This window comes from Notechis scutatus, chromosome 3 (genome assembly GCF_049901735.1).
Source record: "Notechis scutatus isolate UNSWTSFEM ecotype Mainland chromosome 3, rNotScu1.2, whole genome shotgun sequence".
Taxonomy (NCBI): domain Eukaryota; kingdom Metazoa; phylum Chordata; class Lepidosauria; order Squamata; family Elapidae; genus Notechis; species Notechis scutatus.
Window position 1 is genome coordinate 66078353 of NC_142011.1, and position 13451 is coordinate 66091803.

Sequence of the window (13451 nt, forward strand, 5' to 3'; positions counted from 1 at the left end):
AAAATCTTGGATAAATGTTTATGAGGGGCACATGGTAGTCTTGGTCATAAAATGACTAGGACATATATAGGAATGTCTTCAAAGTCTGGAATGTCATAGGATTCATCCTATGTTTTGCTAATTTCTTGCCATTAATTGATTTCATTTATAAAGGTGGATGGAAAATTAAAAGGGAAGGAACAATAACTGGAAAAAAAATATTTTGAGCTCACAAGGAGGTCAACGTTAAGATGCAGTTTTGACATCAATGTTGACAAATGCTGTGCATACTATGATGATATATTATAGATGAATAGCACCAATAGGATTTTCTTTTACTGTCTATTCAAAATTCTTGTAAGATTCAAGAATCTCTTTTAAATTACTTCAATTAATGAATGTCTGTAGACTTAGGGAAATCATAGAAGTGAACCCTAATTTTTTCAACTGTTCAACTTTCCAGGTGACTCTGACAAAAAGTCAGTAGTAGAAGATATTATCCCCCGGGTAGAAGGTGGAGATTCCTCATCCATTGCCAGAATCATGGAAAACAGGAGCTCCATAGCATACCGCTACTGGGGGAGGTCATTAAAACTTAATCCCACCATTATTGATTTTGAGGTAAGCCTTTGCTTTCACGTGTAAGAATGCTGCATTTCTAAAGGATTGAAAGTGTACTGGAGCAGATCATTTTATATTTTGATAGTGATTCCATCTTAGATCAGGCTTAAATGTAATGGGCTGTAGGTACGCTGACCTTCTCTCTGTTTCACAAGGATACAAATGTGAGTGTTTTTTTAAAAAGAAGAGGCAAAAAAAAAAAGACTTTCAAAGTAAGGAAGAGGTAAGAAGAGGACTTTAATTCATAATGTTTAAGTTTATGTTTACTGCACTATGGCAATTAGACTGTCAAAAGAAAGGTGGGAATAGAAACATTTATTTTAAGAAATTGAGGGTTGTTGTTTTTCAAGAAGGAAGAATGAATTGTATTTTTTAACATAGGTAGTGATACGATTAATCCTGCTGTGAAGCATTTACAACCAGGCAGTTTAAATATCCTGTCAAAGATGAGAAATAGCTACAGAGATGGAAACAGTCAACTGCCTTTGTAGATCCTTCTAACTGTTTCCCTAGTTCAGGGGTCTCCAAACTTGGCAACATAGCTAGCTGAGGAATTCTGGGAGTTGAAGTCCACAAGTCTTAAAGTTGCCAAGTTTGGGGACCCCTGTCCTAGTTGAAAAGAGACATTTAGAGCAGATGTGGAGCAAGAAGATGCTGAAGAAAGCCGTGGTAGCTAAATCATACATATCATACAGATCGTTTCAAATGAAATCAATTGTGGACATTTTGTCTCAAAAACTAAAAGGAGCCGTTAAAAAAAAATCTTTTCTGGCTTTCTTTTGCATACGTTTTCTGCATGGCAGCATGTTTAGATCTTCAAGAAATATCATAAGACTCTGGTTTTGTCCAGAAGGAGAGAATTCCATGCATTTGGATGCTGAACAATGCAACTAAGACTTCTCTAAGCTAACCAAATGAAATGATTCATTTGTTGTGTTGCTGTATCCTCAGTCATGACTGCAAGTATGACATCAGTTCATTAGATGGCAATAGCACTTAGACATATACAGCTTCACAGTACTTTACAGCCTTCTCTAAGTGGTTTACACAGTTAGCATATTGCCCACAACAATTTGGATCCTCATGTTACCAACTTTGGAAAGATGGAAGGCTGGGTCAGCCTCGAACCGGTGCCCTGGCAGTTAGCAGTATTAGCTTGCAGTACAGCATTCTAATCACTGCGCCACCACAGTGGCGCAGTGGTCTTAAAATAGAAGATAAAGCAATACTAGAATGCTTGTGACTTTCAGATTAGCATTCATCACTCTCTCCCCTTCCTACTTTTTAATGATAGTAGATCAATTGGAAGTGGAAAGTTGAGAAGGATTAGAGCCCAGACATTCTCTAATATGTGATACAATTAAGTGTGGAGCCAGGAATTTTTGCCAATGAAAAAACACTCTTGAATTTATTCAGGAATTTGATCTTTAATTTACACATTATTAATGTGGTGGTGTGAAATATGTCAGGCCCTGATGGATGAATTAGGCATGGTCATACCTGTTGAATTGGTCAATCTCCACTGCATTTATTTTGCTTCCCATCTTCAAATACACTATCATTCAAGAGAGAATAAGGTTACTGTTAGATCTGGAGGACTGGGCGCAAGGAACAGAGACGAGGCATCGAATAGTTCCTCAACTCTTTATTAGTGACTTCAGAAAAGGAACGGGGCGCTTGGGCAGCAGCAGCTCCTTTTATAGAGCTGGCTGCTGTCACAATGTCCAATGATTTAAGTTTGCCGTGCTGGAAGCATCCAATCAGCGGCGACCCGCTGTCAGCCAATCAGATTAGTCAGAGACGGCCAATCACGATCTGCTAACTGTGGGCCAATCAGAAGTGCAGGATTACGAGCCTGCTGTGGAAGTAAAACTGTTAGGATTCAAAACCAATGCGTTTGCATAGTTCGTAATACCCCTCCCCCCTAGGTTCCGTCTGAGGGGTGGGGTGATGTATTCTTCCAAATAGGCAGGCCGTTTCACCTGTCTACTTGATCTGCGCTGCTCCACCGGTCTTTGCTCTGGCTCTGGTTCCGGTGGGCTGCTTGCTGAACTTAATGGCAATGAGAGTCCAACCTCTTCGCTGGGTGACTCGGGGTTGTCATCTCTGCTTCCGTCACGGCTGTCATTCAGATTCCTTGGATTTGCTTCAGTCGCAGTGCTGCTTTGCGGCGAGGCGATCATCTGGCTTGGTTCTCCTTCGGAAGGTGAGTATCCCAGGGTTGGTTGTGCTGATTGCTGGTTTTCGAGTACTGGGTCATGTGCTAATTCTCTTCCGGCCCCCTCGGTTTCCCTCACCCCCCCCCGGTTTGAAATTCTGGGCTTGTGACGGGGGTAGGTGCTAGTCTGGAGCGAAGTTGGTCGATGTGGCGCTTCCACGTTTTCCCATCAGCAGTTTGTAAATGGTAGGATCGAGGGCCCGTAGGTTGAGTTATGGTAGCAGGGACCCACAATGGGTCGCCGGAAAAGTTTTTTGCAAAGACTAGGTCGCCTACCTTGAATGTGCGACACCTACTGCTGGACCCCAGGGGCTTCTCCGGCGTGTAGGCAGGGTGTAGGCGATCAAGATGTGAGCGAAGTTTTCGGCCCATGAGCAGTTCGGCTGGGGTTCTGTTTGTGGTGCTGCTTGGGATGATATGCTGGAGGAGGAGCATCCTGGTTACCTTGTCATCGATGTCCCCATGTTCCATCTTGTGTAGCGTTTTCTTTATGAATTGCACCATTCGCTCAGCCCTGCCATTGGCTGCAGGGTGAGCTGGCGATGTTAAAGCGTGGAGTATTTCCCGGTCTGCTAGGTACTGTTCAAATGCCAGAGCAGTGAATTGGGGGCCATTATCTGAGACCAGGACATCTGGCAACCCGTGCGTAGCGAATAGTCTATTTAGTTTTTTGACGACTGCTTCTGTGGTGGTGCTCTTCATTTTGTGGACCTCCAGCCAGTTGGAATAGGCATCTACTGTTATAATAAATGTGTGTCCCTTGGTGGGTCCCGCAAAATCGATGTGGATACGGGACCAGGGACCTCGAGGTGTTTCCCATTCAGTTGGTGGGGCTTTTGGTGGAGCTGAGCGAGTTTCCTGACATTTGATGCATGTGGCCACCCAGGTCTCTATTTGCTTATCTATACCTGGCCACCACGCGTAGCTCCTTGCCAGTGCCTTCATGCGCACGATGCCTGGGTGTCCATCGTGCAATAGCTTTAGAACTTTATGCTGTAGTCTATCTGGGATTACGACTCTGTCTCCCCACAAGATGCATCCTTTTTGGGAGAAGAGTTCTGTCTGTCGGTTTTTGAAAGGCTTAAGGATGTCGCTGGGTTTGTTGTCAGGCCAACCTCTTTCCACCCAGCTGAGGACTCGTGCCAAACAAGGATCCTTCTTTGTCTCCGAGGCGATGTCTCGTGCAGTCAGTGGTGGTGAAGGAAGAGTTTCTATTTGTAGTGCAGCTAGGGTTGGAGCTGGGTCGCTTATGACTTCCGGTAGCGGAGAACGGCTCAAAGCGTCAGCGTGGGGAATGGCTTTCCCGGGGCGGTGTAGTAGTTGGTAATTGTATGCAGCTAGAAACTCTGACCAGCGGGTCATTCTGGGTGATAAAATGTGGGAAGTTGGTTTGTCTCCCACTAAGATGCCAAGTAATGGCTTGTGATTGGTGATTATGGCAAAGGGTCTTCCGTATACATACTCATGGAATCATTTGATCGCAGACACAATAGTGAGAGCCTCTTTATCGAGTTGGCTATAGTTTCCCTCAGTTTTAGATAAAGTTCTTGAAAAAAACGCAATAGGTGCCTCAGTACCGTTTGGTAGGACGTGGCTCAAGATGGCTCCTACTCCAAACGGTGAGGCGTCGCAGGTGACAGTTAAAGGTAAAGTCTCGTTATATTGCATCAATACAGCATCTGAAGTTAAAAGGTCTTTAACTTGCTGAAAGGCTCGTTCTTCCCGGTGTCCCCAGATCCAGGACGCCTTCTTGTCGAGGAGCCTATGCAGGGGTTCAGCAATGGTTGCTTTCTGGGGCAAGAAGATGTTATAAAAATTAATGAGTCCCAGGAAGGCTTGGAGATCTGTTTTATTCCTAGGTCTTGGGGCGTTTTTTATGGCAGCTAGTTTTTTCTCAGTAGGGTGAATTCCCTGTTTGTCAAGAAGGTACCCAAGGAATTCAACCCTCTCAGTACATAGTTGGCACTTGTCCTTCTTGACCTTCAGGCCAGCGTCTTTGAATTTCTGGAGAACCATTCTGAGTCGTTTTTCTAATAGGCTTCTAGTGGGGGCAGCTACCAAGACATCATCGAAGTAGGGCACGACGCCTTTTATGCCCTGTAACAGTCTCTCCATCAGGCTTTGGAAAATGCCCGGTGCTACACTCACTCCGAATTGGAGTCTATTACACTTAAATGCACCCCTGTGTGTGACTATAGTCTGGGCTTCTGCAGTCTGTGCATCTACGAGCAGCTGCTGGTATGCCTGGGCTAGGTCCAATTTTGCAAATATTTTTCCACCTCCCAAGGAATGAAGAAGGTGTTGGACCACAGGTACGGGATAAGCGCTCTGCTGAAGCGTATGATTTAGGGTGGCTCGGTAATCCCCGCAAATTCTCAATGATCCGTCAGGTTTTATGGGGGTTACAATTGGGGTCTTCCATCGGGCGTGGTCAATCAGTTCCAACACGCCCTGGGCTATTAATTTGTCCAATTGTTCATCAATCTTTGGCTTGAATGCAAATGCACTCGACGAGGCTTAAGGTGAATGGGCGCGACATTGGGGCTGAGATTAAACGATATGGGGGATCCTTTGTACTTGCCTAGTTTCTCGGTGAAAATGTCCTGGAATTCCTGGACGAGGGCCGCTTCCCAGTCATCGCTTCCGGTCTGGTGAATGCCTGCTAGTTCAATTCCTAGTGGCGCGAACCACTGCAAGCCTGTGTGGGGTATACCGGCAACTGGGATTCTGTTTCCTTGGTAGTCTTTTAGTATGATCTTTTGAGTGCGGAGGTCCTGGTGACGGATGTCAGGGATCAGCTGTTTGAGAGTTTTCCAAGAGACCATTGATAAGGACGACCCGGAGTCGACCTCCATAACACATGGTTGATTGGCAATGGTGACCTTCACTCGGATTTTCCTTGCATCCAGGGATGAAGCGTGGCCGATGGTGATGGTTTGATGGGTCTCTTCTCGTCTAGTTGAATTGGCGGGTGCTCTATTTCTGTAGTAGTGGCTCCATTGGTTGTTTAGGCGGTCCCAATTTATTGGTGGGGTGCCTGTTATCTGCCGGAAATTATTTTTTCTTCGGGTTGGGCTGGATCCTCGCTTGCCTCTGCAGACCTTTGCGATGTGGCCCCTCTTTCCACAGGAACGGCAGAGTGCGTCTAGGAATTTACAGTCTGATCACGGGTGATTACCCCCGCATCCAGCGCATTGCCGCGAAGGTTTAGGGTTCCTCTGGTCTCACTGGTCGCGTTCTGACCTGAGGCGGTTGACCTCCTCTTCCTCGCTTTCTGATGAGGATTCGAGGTCTTCATGATGGGTGGTTGTTGTGTGCTTCTCAGAGAAAGGCGTAGTGTCACTGGCGAGTTGGCGGTGCGGTGCGTTCGCTCGGCTCATTCAAGCAGCTGATTTTCTGGTTGCTTCTGCTGCAGTAGCATCGGCGATGACATCTGCGAGGCCGATGTCCCCCTTCACCATAATCTTGCTCTGGGTCATAGGGTCTTCTAGGCCCAGAACAATTCGGCCTCTCATGGCTTCCTCGAGGTTTGCGAAGCCACAAAGTCCTCCCAGGTTCCTTAGATCAGCGATGAAGTCTCCAACACTCTCGCCTTTCTGTTGGTCCCTCTGGTAAAACTCGTGTCTTCTGATGAGTGTTGGCACCACCGGTGCATAATGGGCCCAGAGGATCGGCGCGAGGTTGTCCCAATCCATTGTCTTGACTTCAGCCGGTTTCGCAAGTGCTTTTGCCATTTTAAAAATGGCGGGCCCGCAATGGGTCAGGAATACGGCTCGTTTCTTGCCAGGCGTAGCATCTTTTAGATTGTTGGTCTCCAGGAACATCTGGAACCTGTCCATATACGAGTCCCAGTCTTCGTTAGCCGGGTCAAATGGAGCGGGTGGTATGGCGCTGCTGGTCATTCTGTCGCTAGTTGGTGCGCTCTTAGCCATGTGCTCTGCTTGGTGCTCCGCGAGTGCTCAGTCAGCTCTATCGTCTCCGCATCCCACCTTCGTCGCCAGTGTTAGATCTGGAGGAGTGGGCGCAAGGAACGGAGACGAGGCATCGAATAGTGACTCAACTCTTTATTAGTGACTTCAGAAAAGGAACGGGGCGCTTGGGCAGCAGCAGCTCCTTTTATAGAGCTGGCTGCTGTCACAATGTCCAATGATTTAAGTTTGCCACGCTGGAAGCGTCCAATCGGCGGCGACCCGCTGTCAGCCAATCAGATTAGTCAGAGACGGCCAATCACGATCTGCTAACTGCGGGCTAATCAGAAGTGCAGGATTACGAGCCTGCTGTGGAAGTAAAACTGTTAGGATTCAAAACCAATGCGTTTGCTTAGTTCGTAACAGTTACTAGAATTTCAGTTCACCACCTGAAGTACATAAAACAGTAGAGCATCAGAGGTGGTATTCAGCAGATTCTGACCAGTTCTGGAGAATTGGTAGCGGAAATTTTGAGTAGTTTGGAGAACCGGCAAATACCACCTCTGACTGGAGATTTTACCCCTGCCACACCCACAAAGCCACAGAACCGGTAGTAAAAAAGTTTTTGAATCCCACCACTGTAGAGCATGGTGTGCAAAATGTTTGGAACTTTGCTGTATCTAGAATCATAATGTAATCAGGCTTTAAACCAATAAAAATTCATTTTTCTTTTTTTATGTAATAGTAAGGGTTACCTCCAGTTTTAATCCCCAACTGTCAAATAGATGGTATAAAGTTATAAAACCTAGATATGTATTCCAATAAACTTATTTCCACGGTTTGTACTAACAATATTAGAAATAATAAGTCAAACTTATTATTCACATGCCTGAAGTTGGTGACCCAGTTAGACATCTGCCTTAATATCAGCATCGTTTTCAACCTAATACGTTGGTACTCCTGGCTGCCAATTTATTTTTTGCTGGGGCTTCTGAAGTTATCATTTCTCAGTGTTACTTTCTTTTATGGCACCATTGTATGCTGGATAATTTTTAAGGTGGAATGCCATTTGTGGAAAAAAGATGATACACCTGTACAATTAAATGGCTGCATCTAGATATCCAAGAAATTAAACCTGTCAGACAAAAGTTCCTAGAACGATGTTGTTATGCATCAGTTCAGGGGACAGGCTTGTTGTTACTTTACGCATTTGGAAGAAGACGCCATTTAACAACATTTGAAATGACATACCAGGCTCTTAAGCAATGTTGTTTCTTCCCTTGGAGTTTATCACCCCAAGCTACCGTTCGTTTTAGCTTGAATATAAAGTATTCAGAATTTATGCTCTGAATATATCTTGCTGTCCCCTCTAGCTGCTTTTCTCCCTAGAATTTTATTTTAGGGCATGAATAGCAATATGTGTGCTGTAGCAGAGAGACATTCCTATCCTTCACATTCACTGTTAGAGATTCTATTTATTCAAAAACCCACATAGCCAACTATCTTATACAATAGAATCCTGAGCAGCTCAGAATAATAAGAGAAAGGAAAGGGAATTCAGAAGATCTTCTAATTGTCAGTTCCTTGCGGAAAACCTTTACACAATTCACTTTTCTGGATGACTGCATAATTCAACTCCCCAATTATGGCATGTTCAGATGTTCTGGAACTGCACAACACTCACTGTCCTGTAAATTCTGGAGTTGAGTTGTAATCCCATTACATCTAGAAGCTGCTGGTTTTAGGTAGTGCTAGTACCATATGTTACCCCATTTCCTTTATTTTTCTATTTAATTGAAGCAAGATTTTTCATGCCGGATGAGTAAATTTCCATGGATTCTGAATGAAACTGTTTGCCTGGCACTTAGTCTGTCACCCTTAAAAGACAGCTTCAAGAACATCGCAAGTGCTGATGGTTTTGGAGTAGATTCAAACACCCAATACATTAGTAACGTCCACTTGAATGTCCTGTCCATTTGACTTACTGTTGTTTGCCAAAGTGTTTTCTGTAAATATTGTTTCAAAACACCCTTTTTTTCCCAAGGCCATAGAGGATCTCTTATGCAGCAACCCTCTCAACCTCTTGAATTACAGGAAACCTCTGTAAACATACTGCCCTGCACCTAACTCTGTATTCCTGACAGCTCTGCACACTGTTTGTATTTCTGTCACTTGATCCTTCTTTCCACACTGCGTTGCTCCTGTGCATTGGGCTGCAGAGCTTCAAGCTATCAGTAAAAAGTAGCAAAGAATTAGAGGTTCCTGTATGTTTTTGTTATCACCTGGGGCTCAGCAGGATTTTTGAAGCCCAGATGTGCTAGAGAGATCCACTTGATTTGAATTTCAGAGCCCAGCTCTTTTGCAGTCTCCAACAGCCCATTTGGATCTCGGCCAATGATTGATTGGAAAGGCTCTTGAACTTGCAAACTGTCACTCTGTGGAAATATTTATTCAGCATGTAGCTGCTGTGTAAAAGGCAAATTCCATGTTGGGTAACAATTAGAAAGTCTTGGAAGGTGGCAGACCTGGTCAGAAGCTCAGTAGGGTCAGGCTTAGTTAACAGTTGGAATAGAGCAACAGAAAATTCAAGAACTGTTTTCTGTATTGAGAAACTGGGGTTGGGGACCCCTTTAGATCAGGCATGTCAAACTCAATTTAGTTGAGGGACACATCAGGGTTGTTTGACCTCGGGGCAGGGCAGGCCAACTCAATGTCACTCATGTTGGGGTACTTCTGGTGGCCCAAGTGCTCTGCCAGGTAAAACGGGTTCCCGAGCTCCATTTTTGGCTGCAATGGCCTCCTGCAACCCTCTGCCAGTGAAAAGACAGCTCTGTTTTCTCTGCAGAGGCACAGTGAGCCGATTCTTCGCTGTTTCCAGGGCAGCCTTGTGGGCCAGATCTAAGCACCCTGTGTGCTGGATCTGGCCCCTGGGCCTTAAGTTTGACACACTGCTTTAGATGGTAATGACAAATTGTCCTTATTCAATATTGGTTGAAAAGACAACTTTAAACATTTGGAAAAAGGATTTTATTTTTATTTATTTATTTGATTTGTCAATCGCTTACAAAATAATAGGGATAAGTATAAACATGAGTAAGAATACAGGAAATAGGTACAAATAAATGGGGACAATAGGACAGGGACGGTAGGCACATTGGTGCACTTATGCACGCCCCTTACAGACCTCTTAGGAATGGGGTGAGGTCAATAGTGGTTAGTTTGAGGTTAAAGTTTTGGGGGTTAGAGGATGTAACAACAGAGTCAGGTAGTGCATTCCAGTGCATTCAACACCCTGTTGCTGAAGTCGTACTTTCTGCAATCGAGTTTGAAGCGGTTCACATTGAGTTTGTATCTGTTATGTGCTCTTGTATTGTTGTGGTTGAAGCTGAAGTAGTCATTCACTGGTAGGACATTGTAGCAGATAATTTTTGTGTGCTATGCTTAAGTCTAATCATAGGCGGCATAGTTCAAGGTTGTCCAAGCCCAAAATCTCAAGCCTGATGATATAGAGTATTCTGTTGCAAGCAGAGGAGTGTAGTACTCTTCTAATGAAATACTTCTGGACTCGCTCGATTGTATTAATGTCTTAATGTCCGATTGGACATTATATTAATGTCTGATATGCAGTGCGGATTCCAGACTGATGAGCTGTATTCAAGTATTGTTTTGGCAAAAGTTTTGTATGCTCTAGTTAGCAATTCGATATTCGTAAGGTTAGATTTACAACTCTTAATGCCTTTCTGGCAAAAAAGGATCAATGCGTTTGTTTGTTTATTCATGTCAGAAACTTCGCAATTAAAATTAAGCATACTGTACAACATAAAATATAAAATACAAGATTAAAATATGTACAAGTTTATTCAGTGTATATCTTGTTTTTTTTCCATTTGCACAGAATATTCAAGGCCGATTATAGCAGGGAAAAAGAATGCAAACTGCAAATAATGCAAAATTTTAGAAGTATAAAATTAAAACTGATGGTAGTGCAATACCTAGTATACAGATCAATGAGAGAAGCCAACTTCTTCGGGCATGCTGCATATAGTTCTATATAGGTTGTTGCATTTCCAAAAAAGATATTAGAAAAATGATAAAAAAAACTGTAGAAAAAGATGATCAAAATGATAAAGGGAACTAGAACATACCTTAGGGCAAGCAGTTGCAAGATTAATGCTTTTAGCTCAGAAAAAATGATAGGCCGAGAAAGGAATATAATAAGCATTTTTAAAATAATGCAGAGTGTGGGGAAAATGTCTTGTGAGATATTTCTCTCCTGCTGTCATCAAAATAGTTGGGGAAAGTTCTCCCAGTGAAGATGTTGAGTGAGGAGTAATTTAGTTAGAGAAGAGGCAAGCTTTTGTATGACAGCCAGGTGATTATGGACATTGCTGTCATAGATGTAAATGGCTGTGTATTATAGCTGCTCATTGTGTATAAGATGAGCAATGATTATTGGCCATGAAGACTCTAATGTTGCCTCCAGGCATCAGTGGAAGACATATCTGATCAGGAGAGACTTATTGTCTTCATCTTCAACTTTTGGGTTTCCCAAAGTCGTCTAGGTAGCTACAGTAAAAACAGAGTCTGATCCAACATAACTTTTTATATAATGATTAGATGAATAATTACATTTTAAGATTTTTGGAGGAAGGGGAAATCCATATTTTATACTACTACGTTGCAACAATCCTCTTTTTCTTAGACTTGGTTTTTGCTTTGCTTTGCAGTACGTACTTTAATTTGTTGGAATAACTCCTCTTGGCTATTTGCCCTGTAAGCAGCAAAGAGAGCATATAGTTGAGCAATCTCTCCCTCAGATCTTACAGCCTCGGAAATTAGATTATTCCAAACTCTATATTTGTATAAACTTATTTATACCTACTTTCCCAGAAAATAAGGCAGCAATCTTAGCCAACCTTGTATCAGAAGTCACCAGATTGGGGGAAGCTGCAGAAACAGAATGATTCATTCCTTCTTTCTGAAAGCTTCACTGGGTAGTACACCAGTATAAATAGAGACTTCATATTTTTACAGTTCCAGGAAGTGACTTGACTTGGGAAATCATACTGGGTACAGATGAGAAATCCATTTTTAATGAACTTATGGCTGCTCTCAGGGAGAGACATAGAAGCTAAAAGACCTCATGGCATGTTGCTTGATGCCTTTTCTCCCACACATAGTGACTAGAAGCGCTCTACAAATCCCTGTGGTCGTAATCACTTGAAGTCACTAAAATGTCAGTTCTTAAAGTCACCATAAGGCCTTTGGTGCTACTATTAATGCTGCCCCCAGTGTCCTGCTCAAAATCTTCTAGGTCAGTGAGCAGCTTTATAGAGAAATACAAGATTCAGGATAAGAAATAAACCTACCTGAGGATTAACAGATTGGTCTACAGAATCACCAGAGCTTGAAATCACTAAACAATTCTTCCTTCTCTATCCCCGTTTCTAAATATATGATATCTTTATATAATATAAATATAAGAACAGACATTTTTTAAAAAAACATATTGACAATGAACCCTAGCTACTTGTTTTCACTCTTGTTCCCCAAACAAATTCTTATAGCATTAATCCATGTTGTTCCCAACACAGTCCAACATACACTGCTCAAAAAAATAAAGGGAACACTTAAACAACACAATGTAACTCCAAGTCAATCACACTTCTGTGAAATCAAACTGTCCACTTAGGTAGCAACACTGATTGACAATCAATTTCACATGCTGTTGTGCAAATGGAATAGACAACAGGTAGAAAGCATAGACAGTTAGCAAGACATCCCCAATAAAGGAGTGGTTCTGCAGGTGGGGACCACAGACCACTTCTCAGTTCCTATGCTTTCTGGCTGATGGTTTGGTCACTTTTGAATGCTGGCGGTGCTTTCACTCTAGTGGTAGCATGAGAGGGAGTCTACAACCCACACAAGTGGCTCAGGTAGTGCAGCTCAACCAGGATGGCACATCAATGCAAGCTGTGGCAAGAAGGTTTGCTGTGTCTGTCAGCGTAGTGTCCAGAGCATGGAGACGCTACCAGGAGACAGGCCAGTACATCAGGAGACATGAAGGAGGCCATAGGAGGGCAACAACCCAGCATCCATCTTTGTGCAAGGAGGGACAGGAGGAGCACTGCCAGAGCCCTGCAAAATGACCTCCAGCGGGCCACAAATGTGCATGTGGCTGCTCAAACGGTCAGAAACAGACTCCATGAGGGTGGTATGAGGGCCCGACATCCACAGGTGGGGGTTGTGCTTACAGCCCAACACCGTGCAGGACGTTTGGCATTTGCCAGAGAACACCAAGATTGGCAAATTCACCACTGGAGCCCTGTGCTCTTCACAGATGAAAGCAGGTTCACACTGAGCACATGTGACAGACGTGACAGGGTCTGGAGATGCCGTGGAGAATGTTCTGCTGCCTGCAACATCCTCCAGCATGACTGGTTTGGCAGTGGGTCAGTAATGGTGTGGGGTGGCATTTCTTTAGGGGGCCGCACAACCCTCCATGTACTCGCCAGAGGTAGCCTGACTGCCATTAGGTACCGAAATGAGATCCTCAGACCCCTTTTGAGACCATATGCTGGTGTGGTTGGCCCTGGATTTCTCCTAATGCATGACAATGCTAGACCTCATGTGGCTGGAGTGTGTCAGCAGTTCCTGCAAGACGAAGGCATTGATGCTATGGACTGGCCCGCCCATTCCCCAGACCTGAATCCAATTGAGCACAT

At 43.9% G+C, this 13451-nt stretch overlaps 1 protein-coding gene across 1 annotated transcript in view; it reads left to right on the forward strand.

The window, feature by feature from the left end:
* Positions 1 to 13451, forward strand: part of C8A (complement C8 alpha chain) — a 43455-nt gene that overhangs the window by 25484 nt on the left and 4520 nt on the right. Inside the window, exon 9 of the mRNA XM_087960332.1 lies at positions 443 to 600. Within this exon, the coding sequence (XP_087816458.1) occupies positions 443 to 600 (158 nt within the window). The remainder of the gene's footprint in view (positions 1 to 442; positions 601 to 13451) is intronic.